Raw genomic sequence first — 10,495 nt, 5'->3', positions numbered from 1 at the left:
AAAAAAAAATGAAATAAAATAAAATAGAAAACTCTCTTAAGTATATACAAACAAAAGAATAGACAAGATGAACATAATCAGACTATTATTGGTCAAAAATCTTTTTTCATTCTTATTTAATTTTTTTTGTTTCACTGGACATCTTTTTTATTTTTCATTTACTTTGTTAATTTATGTTTACATCATTTAAGTATTTGTATCTTTTTTAGCCCTGATGAAGCCCTGCAACGTGGGGCGAAACGTTGGCTCAATATAAATAGTTTCAGGACTATTTGAGTTTTTTTTTTTTTTTTTTAACCGCACCTCGACCATTCTTTCTTTTAATATTACACAGGTTCAACCAGCGTTTAATCTTCCAAAAAAAAAAAAAATTAAGTTTTTAATCAGGGTAATTTAGTTTTTGTCTATGTTTGCATGGTGTTTATACCTCACCTTTTGTGATTATTTTGGTTATTTAGCATGTTTATTTTGACCTAAACTGATACACACCTCTCCCATCCTTAATAAATCGTAACTATGCTTCTTAAGAGGTGATGTGTATAACTAAATACATTTGGCCATTTATTAAACATTGTTAGAAATTATTGGTATTTGTTTAAGCATAATTCAATATTGCTTACAGTGACACAGTTAATGGATAAATAAAGTGAAGAAATAAGTGGTAAAATATATTGTAATGAATAATTCGCTAAGGTTCTATGAGATGGGTTTTGTAAGTCGATCGGTTCTCTTGTTCAAATATTGGACAGAAGAACGTGGGTAGTGTAAATAAACCAGAAATATAAGGAAAAGTATTGGTTTTAGGGGATTGCTTTCGGAAAACAAAAAGTATTGGTTTCGGAATAAATGGATAAAATGTAATTAATTCCTCATACCAACTTGGGACATGAGTTAACGAATTATTACTCTAATAAGTCTAATTGAGAAATAGAATTTAAATAAATAGAGCAACATTTATATCTTTTTACAGAAAAGCACATTTAAGAGAAGGTAGAACAGAAGAGGCCAAGCTGTGTGATTGTATTCCTGTTTCCTTTGAATTACCGGTAATGTAAACAATGCATATACTATCATTTACTATACTTAATTCACTGTGACATGTTAAATGTTTCCCTGAAGAAGGTCTACTGTTTGAATCGCACACATTACTGTTTCAATGACCACTTTTGACTGTTATAAATATCAGAAGTATGCACATTCCTAGTTTTTCCATTTCAAAACCCGTTCTTAACATGGTTCTCGAAGTTATTTTACCGTAAAAAATAAGTGGTTGTTAAAACATATCTTTTATTACTCAAAATACTTTACGATCTTGCTGTATTGTTAGATGATGATAAAAAAATATTCCAGAAGAGGCATGAATATATTTTTACACTTTTATACTAAACTAAAAAATTAAATTAACACTGATTCTTCCACAGCATATAAAGAGCTGTGGGTTATATATAACCTGATCCATTATTATAGCTGCTTTATTTTAATTATTATTTTTTCATCTGAAGACCTATTTGGACCACTATAGTGAGGATATAAAAGTTTATTATCCGAATCCTCGGTGAAATAATAGTTGACTGGACCAGGTAGGATTCGAATCCACAACATTATGAAACAAGCACTTTGATACCCTCACTCCACCATGTTCGAATATCACGTTCTCAATTGTTTTACGCTCGATACGACTGATTTAATTATTTATTCCATTATGCAGGTTGATTTTATTTATTATCCTTAGGAATAAATAAACCTGCGAAATATCTCTTTCAGTTATGGTCGGTTTTAGGGGCCAACTTTTCATAACTGTCTTTTAATATGTTACTAATAGAAGTTAATATGATTACCATGGAAACCAATGTTCATTTTTATGGGGTTTATATTTTTATGTAGTGACGTTTTCTGCTAATAATTAAAGTTTTACAAGCAAAGACATGCTGGTTCTTAGTTTTAGATATTATAGATATTTCTAAGCTATACTAGTAGATTTTAAGGATGGGATGGGGAATGAAGTTTACTTCTTATTAGTTTTAGTGTTCTAATCTCGTAGAGAGATTGTAACGTCGTCATCGTACAATGAGCGTTATACGTGAATGCTTTGAATATAAGGTAAGGAATTGGGCGGAATTGGCGGCTCTACGCCGATTCCTAGTTTTAGCTGATTGTAAATTTTTCTATTACTGTTTTTTTCCCCCACATAATACTGACATATGTCTATTCTCGTATCTCAATACCTGCAGTTTGTTTCCAAATTCATTATTCTTAGTTGTTTTTCTGCGGGTTTTTTTTCTATTAATTTAACAGTAAATAAGATAGCATTTGATATTTAAATACATTTATCTCAGATCAGTTACTAAGCTAACTTGATTCATACCTAGCCTCACAGTATACTCCATCCATACCCTTGTTTTGCAAAATGGGATCCTTTCATTGTTACAATATAATTTTTTAAAGGGTATTTTAGTAATGAAATTCAATTTAAATTTATTTGTTTTTAACTTTGGCTCGTGAAGTCCCTTTAATATGAACAGGACGCCTACTATCACGTGCGGTGCCGATTTCATTTGATATCTGTTAAGACATTTAAAATAATTAAATATTTACTACAGCTACTCACTTTTCTTAATTTTGTATTAGCTAATTCAAGAATCACGTCTTCAAACTAAATTTACTTAATTGTATCAGTTTCTATCAACATAAGTGATAAACTGTGTTATCTTTCTTGAACCAATTTCCTTCTCAGTTCATTCTGGATTCATTTCAATTTAGCAAATATAGATGCTAGCTTTCCTCTGGTTCGTGGGTAATGTTGGCGCTGGTCAAGTCACGGTATCTAGTTATGATGGTCGGACGCATAATACGTAAGCACCAAATATTTTTATTTGTTGCTGACTATTTAATCCCAACTAGATAATGGTGGAAATCCAGATTACGATCCCTGTGGAACCTCGGTACAGTTAGTTACCTTTACCCGCCACCCTCGGACGGTTGAGGATGACTTGCATCCTCGTTCTTCAGGTTCTTTTGTTCTTCGGTCGCAGTGAGAGTGCTCCTGCTCCTTGATCAATCACTTCTTCTTGGCCATTCATTAGCCGAGGTGACGCAATTCCTTCGAAAGAGAAAAGAGATAGGACATGATGGATCATCGTAGTTCCGCTCTTCTATGTCTCACCGGCATGTTATTCAACCCTTCTTTTAGAGACAAATGCATCTTGCACTTCAAACACAGTCACGAGAAAAGATATAATGTGACAAAAGCGTTTTCGGAATACCTTAGTCATTATGCAATATCACAATTAACTCTTGGATGAAAATGAAGGAAAATTTACCTTACTCAGGAATTGTGTGAAGTAAATTAAGGAAGGAAAGTCGTTTTGTGACTTTCACTCTTTTGAGTTTAGGATTTTAGAGTGAATTCGAAAGTAAAACGGAAAATCACAGTGCTTAGGGAAGAAGGAATTACAAGAGTCTTACAATTTAACAACGATCGAGGTTAGAAAGTACGTCATGTTTAAAGCCCTGTTATGGGTTATTAAAGTTAATTTTTAAAAGTAGTTTTAAACAGCTTTAACTGAACTATAATACATCATGGTAGGAGTAACAGTTTGCATGATATTCGCATAAAGTAAATTTACAAAATGTTAATTTCTCTGTATTAGAATAACAAATTATTTTTTTCAAAAATTGTATTTCTGGAACTACTAAACATAAAGAGGTTTATTAGCAAATGAATAAATTCATATAAACTGAACTTTTGGTGCGTGACTTTTCTAAAACTCTCTACTTTTAATTTTATTTATTTTGAATAATTAGCCATTTTACATTGTTAACAGTATAAAATAAAGTAGAAATCTGAATTTTGAATGAATTTGACGATAACTAAAGGAGAAAACTGTAGAAATGACACATTCACTTTGCAAAAAAATGTTTTGGAGACTGAGATGGTTAAAAGTCAATTTTAAACTATTTTAATGAGGATGAGGCCTAACTAATATCGATCACTTGATTGTATATTAATACACTGACATGAGTTTAATCCAAATTTTTAGAGCTATTTTTGAAAAAAATAGTCTATAAATTGGCACTTTCAACAAATCAATTTTCTTGCTGTAATATTCCAGGCACATAGGGTATGCTAAGGTGGGCGTCTTAAATGTGTAATTTCTGTATGATACAACGTTTAGAGCAGTTTAGAGACTGGAAAATCGGAGACAGCCAAGCGTGTCTGATCCCTCACGATCCCAATCATATGTAACATGAATTTGTCATATTTTATTAAAATGTTGTATTCTTGGCAGGAACATACTTGATATTGTTCATTATTCGGACCTCGATAAATACTAAAATATTAATTTTTAAACTATGAATAAAATGAACTTTTGGAGTTTGACTTTTTAAGAGTATTGGCGGTACCTTTTGTATTGTCTAAATTTGTATTCTCACTCCTTCTTCTATGTCGTCGCGCATCAGTAAGTATCATTTCGATTTTTTTGCTTCAATGGATTAGAATAAACACTATTTATGACGTGTAACAGCTTACATAAAATGATATAATGGTTTATTGCACTTACGGCATATTTACGGCTTTATGTAAGCTCTTGGGAGCATCACTAAAACAAGTCTTAGTATTTTGAATTATCATAATTTCCGTTTGAATAAATTACTATTTTTTATGTATGCTTGATAAGCATATTTGTATAATACAAAGCATGATATATGTAGGTAAGTTTGTTATTATTTTAAGGAAGGGTGGTAAAATTTACTGAAGATGGAAAAACAGCCGAAATAAGTTAAGTATTTTATACCTGGGGAGCCGCAAGCGATTGCCATTTTCTCAAAATATTAAAATAAAAAACAAAAAAAAACATTAAAATTAAAATGGCTAGTATACATTGAATTCTAGAATTTTACTTTGCCCTACTTTTTCTTCTTTTCCAACGTACTCTAAGAATAATTTTTGTGGCTTATTTAATTTATTTTAATCTCGATAAGGATACTCTGAAATGTTTTTAACACAACAGGAATAATATATTTTAAAATTAAAATATTTTAAGAGTGTTGTGGAAAAAAGAAAAATAGTAACCGCTGATCCACAAGGGTCAGTTGAAAAGACAGGCATTCAAAAGCCAAACTGACGTGATGATATGAAGAACACTATATCAGCAATCAGACTAACGCTTGCTTCTTAATGAAATTTCGAATTCAGTCTTATGCAACATCTATTTCCATTCATAACTTGTTTGGATATTATTTTGGTATTTGTCTGCAAGAAAAAAGTGAAACACAGGATATGCGAAAGTCTCCCTTCCAGTTTCTCTGTAATCCTTTACTTAAAATTTTGAATGATCGGAGTTCAAAATTTTTTCATAATAAATTTTTTCCACCAAAAGAATGTCTCTTTAGATGAGATGAAAGCACATTCTAGGAAGGTTGTTAATATCAAAACCAGAATATCAAACTATTCTACAACTTGTAGAAGACTTTAACAATTTCATCCATTTTCTAACCTGTAGTACTTTCTCGCACATAGGAATGGTTATTTAGTAAAAACAACTTCGTGAAATGAATAAAAATTTTATTGAAAATATTTATCCTCGTTTTCTATACATCTTCCTCGACGTGTTATCAACTGTTGAATTCCAGAACTGAAAAGATCAGGGTTTTGAAAAGAAAATTCGTTTTTGAAAATCATCTTCAAATCTGAGAATCGTTTTCAAAAACTTTACTTTTAAGGAAGTTGTCCAATTTCGGAGTAGATGGAAATCAAACAGGAGAGTTAGGCAAATAAGGTGGGTGTGGAAGTACATCCTTACACAGCACGAATAGTTTTTTTCACTGTCTGTCATAAAACATTAATTGTTAACCAAGGCAGGTTGTTTTTTTTGTCACGCTTTTGATGCATTATGTCAATAAAACTGCAGTACGAAGCGGATGTGACGGCTTCACCTCTGGGTTAACAGGAGAAATGAATTATTCCTCCTATTGATATTTGGTTTGGCATATGCCCCAGTCTTGAATATTTAACCACTGACCTGGCCAAAACCTGTTTCCGTATTCAATCCAATTTTTATCACACGTGATTATCCTTTCGAAAAAAGTATATATATATTTTTTTAATTGTAAGCTGTGAAACACATGATACGTAACGCTTCAGTACACCCATTAAATTACGAATATTAGATAGATGGCAGACCAAGTGGGATGAAATTTCTCCGAGTAAATTAAAAGGAATAAAAAGATCAGTAAAACCATGGTCGACATCCTACCGCAACAGCCGCATACAGGAAGTTGCTCTAACCCACTTGAGAATAGTTCATACTCTCCTCACGCACTCTCACCTGATCAGAAAACTGCCACTTCCTAAGTGCAAATATTGTCAGTCCATTATCAAGATTAGACACATTTTTAAGAATGTACTCACTATTTGCGTACTATAAACAGGATAGGATCCACCCCAAATTTATCAGAAGCTCTCACAGATGAGAAAGCTAAAATTACATCAGTGTTTGAATTCTTAAAAGCACATCGCCTTCTTTCTAAATTATAACTCCTCTTCGATTTTAATTTTTATTTTAATTTATTATTTTTAATTTATTTATTATTAATTTTTACAAAAGCAAAAAGCCATAGGCGTTGATGTCCAGAGGGTTTTACGCCTTTAAGCAACTACAAACAAACATAACGCTTCAGCTGCTCATCAAGTTCATGACGTACCCATGGATCTAACTTTTTTATTTTCCCACTGGTCTTTAAGTGTTAAGAAACTGTCGATACACTTGTGCATTCAGTTGTGCTAAAGGTCCTTTTACTGTTTGCTAAGGGTTTTATTCAACAGTAAGCTTGATTTCATCGTCGCTAATTGCTGGTGAGTGTCTTCCTCTCCTTCCTTGGTTACCCTAATCTGTGTCCCAGCTAGAATTTTTCAAACCACCAGCAAATATTACAAGACCCGTTGTAATGCTTCATTCAGCTTGGGGTGCCGAGTGTCCAGAAGCTCTGTGGGACTAGATAAAAAAACACAAAAAAAAACAGCCTTTTATCAAAAAAGATAAACACGTGTGATGAAAAGTAGGTTTTATTTGTGAATTTGAAAACAAGCGTCAGTCAGGTCACTGTTTAAATGTCGACGAAACACCGGTACATATGCCAAAACCAAATTTGTATTTAAAAAAGATATTAGTTTCTGGGCGGGGATCATCGGCAGGACTAATTCATTTTTCTTTTTTACACAGAGGTGAAAACATAACATCCCCGCCGTACTACAGTGATATTGACATAATGCCTCAAAAGCTTGACAAAAAACCAACTCCATTGGCTATTATGCATTAGCTAATCTTTACACATCCAAAGTGTGACATGTAATGGTTCCACACCCACCTTATTCGCCAGACTTATCTTCAATTTGATTTCCATCAGCTCGGAAGTTTGGACAACTTCCTTAAAGCAAAGGATTCTCTGATTTGAAGATGATTTACAAAAACGAATTTCTTGACTTGATTTCTTTACAAAACACTGAATTTTTCAACTGACCGTGAAACCTTAAATTGAACAGTTGATAACACGTCGAGGAAAATGTACAGAAAACGAGGGTAAATATTTTTAATAAAAATGTTCCAGAATATTTTGATATTCTGGTTTTTGGTAATATTAACAGCCTTCCTAGAAAGTGCTTTCATCTTATCTGAAAAGAAATTTTTTGTGTGGAAAAAAATTTTATTACGAGAAAGTAATTGTAATTATTTTATTTATTTTTTTCAGTTGTGATCTTTTACAACCGAGTGCCTCCATTATATTTCATAAAATGGCCGAACAACATTGTGTTTAGAAGCTTTAGAAAATTTTAAAACCATCATTTTTTTACCAAAACAGGTGTTTTTTTTTAAAAAAAAGGATTAAAAGAAATATCAAAAGTTGAATTAGTCAAAATTTCAAAATGTTCTTCAGCGTATTAGACACTTAATTTATTCCGGTCATTATCTGTCATACTTCTTGTATAACGTCTGTAGATTTTATTTTTATAATTATAATTTTTATGGTCCTCATTACCCAAAGTTCTAACAAAACTTCGTACTTTTGTAAAATTATAGCAAAACATGCAATTCAATAAAGAAAATAAATAGCTTTGTATAATTGCATCTTATTATTTATTGTGTAATTTTTATTTGTTTTACAGGCGCAGTACATGATGTTCGTTGATGAGCACAAGAAACATAGCGGACAGACATGGATTGTGAAACCAGCTATTGGAAGCAGAGGAAAAGGCATCTTCCTTTTCAGAAAGTAAGTATAGACAAGTGTACCATAATTATCTTTAAACCTGTATATTACGTAACAGTTATAGTTAATTAACAGATAGGAACCGCATCTTTGGTTCTAAAAAGGATTTGAAACTAAAAACGAACTTTAACCTTTTTATATCTTTGAAATAAGTCTACCTTGTATTATAGCCAAGAACACAACAGGTTAACAAATCCAAACACAAATGATAGGAATCGTGAGGGATCATACACAGAAAAAATAATTTATCGGTAGTTGGTAATGAATGTTTATTTGGGTTTGATTTCAGTGGCTCCCAAAGGCTCTTGATAAGATCTCTCAAAGAGAGTTAAGTTTTTTAATGGCGCCCAATCAGCTGATTGATGATAAGCTAGTAAGCGATATAATTTAGGACATCAGAATAAACTAATAAAACTAAAACGTTAATTATAAATAAAGTCCTCATTTCACTTTCGCATACCTATATATGCAGAATATTGTAAAGTTTTCAACGGAAATACAATACACATCTTGAGGTACCCCTGACTCCAAATAACTAAGTCTCGCAAAATTGTCTGTGTTTATTTAAACAGCCAAGCTCAAAAACGAAAAATTGTATCAAACAGAAATTACATATTTAAGGCGGGTATGTGCCTGGAATATTATAACAATAAAATCGATTTTTCGGAAATGCCAATTTATGGTATCGACTTTTAATTTTGATTAAACTCGGTGTATGAATACACAACAAGTGACCAATATTAGCTAGGTTATACGCTCATTGAAATAGTTTAACGGGGCTTAAATGCCAATTTTCAAAAACTCTCTAAAGTATCATCAATTTTGTTTATTTTGAGTAAGTTACTAATTTGTATTGTTTACAGTAATAAATAAAGTAAAAATATGAACTATGAAAGAATTAGATAATTAACTAGAGTAGAAATAGAGATAGCAGTTTAGGGACTGAAAAGGCGAAGACAACCGAGTGTGTTCAATCTCTCGCGATTCCGATCATATGAACTTGGATTTGTTACATTTTATTAACTCTTGTATTCTTGGCGGGGAAAAATTGATATGTGTCATTCGCACCTTGAGAAATATAAAATATTATTTTTTATAGCAATAGAAAAATAAAAATTAACAATATATTAAAAGGTGGTAAGTGAAATATGCGTGATGCGCGCATTGCCCTAGAATTTTTAAAACCCACGATAAACGGAAGGTATTATAAATAATATCATAACATCATAATGTCCTTATATTTTTCAGGCGTAGCAGATCTACTTTTTTCAAACAAAAACGGTAATTTTATGTTTTCGAAATAAGTTTGTCTTTCTCGTGGTGACAAACCAATAATTATAAATTGAGCATATCGTTCCACAGAAGTGTTCTTCCACATTATGTACGATCTAAATCTGAGACAGCATATATTTAACCAGATCACAGTTTCTCCACCAGTATTTTTCTTTCTTTTTAAAACCGCTTTCTCTAAAGGTTTGGTTGAGTTTAACGGAATAATTAATATTTTTAAAAAATAATGATTAATATTGACAAAATTATACTCTATTTCCGTGACAACCGACGGTAAAATGATAATAGATCTTAGTTTTTACATTTAATCAGAAGATTAAGTATTTCAAATGGTTAATATTGAATACAATATTTATGCTAATCATTTAATAGCAATGCCATAAAATTATTTTCTAATTTTTCGTTTTCTAATATTTTAGGCTAAAGGACCTCAACAAGTGGAAGGCTGGAAAAGACTTCCTTAAAGTTACGGAAGGAGAAGAAACAATGCCAGATATATGGCTAGTTCAGAAATACATTGACAATCCTTATCTGCTAGGCGGCAAAAAGTTTGATCTGCGGCTTTATGTTCTTGTCCAATCAGTAAGTTTTTGTTATTTTTTCATTTTATAACCTACAAAAAAATATTTCGTTTATGGGATAAAACCTGAAGCTATGAATTGAGTCGTATTTATACAAATTTACCCGCCCACAACCGAAAAGGCTCTGATAGGGTTTCGTTGGCCCCTGAGCGAGCGTAGAGAGCGGAAGTCGATGGCCTTTGGTCCAATTAGAGCATTAATAAAAATTAGGTAGTCTTTACAATGAGATAGGGCGTTTCGATACTTCCGATACTCTATGGTATCGATACTTTATGATCAGTACTTGCATTACCAGTATTGATCTCTGGATCTGGATTTTATTCGGGCTTAAATAAAATAATTTAATAATAAAATTA

The 10,495-nt window shown here is 31.8% G+C and overlaps 1 protein-coding gene across 2 annotated transcripts in view; it reads left to right on the top strand.

The window, feature by feature from the left end:
- Positions 1 to 10,495, top strand: part of LOC106683507 (probable tubulin polyglutamylase TTLL9) — a 145,869-nt gene that overhangs the window by 125,395 nt on the left and 9,979 nt on the right. For both annotated transcript variants that reach the window (XM_014425012.2, XM_014425010.2), the window contains 3 exons: positions 971 to 1,046; positions 8,165 to 8,271; positions 9,978 to 10,140. In XM_014425012.2, coding sequence (XP_014280498.1) covers positions 971 to 1,046; positions 8,165 to 8,271; positions 9,978 to 10,140 — 346 coding nt within the window. The remainder of the gene's footprint in view (positions 1 to 970; positions 1,047 to 8,164; positions 8,272 to 9,977; positions 10,141 to 10,495) is intronic.

This window comes from Halyomorpha halys, unplaced genomic scaffold, assembly GCF_000696795.3.
Source record: "Halyomorpha halys isolate HHAL.00 unplaced genomic scaffold, Hhal_1.1 Scaffold490.1, whole genome shotgun sequence".
Lineage (NCBI taxonomy): Eukaryota > Metazoa > Arthropoda > Insecta > Hemiptera > Pentatomidae > Halyomorpha > Halyomorpha halys.
Note: the sequence above shows the minus strand (reverse complement) of the source record. Positions and strands in the feature narration are given on the sequence as shown.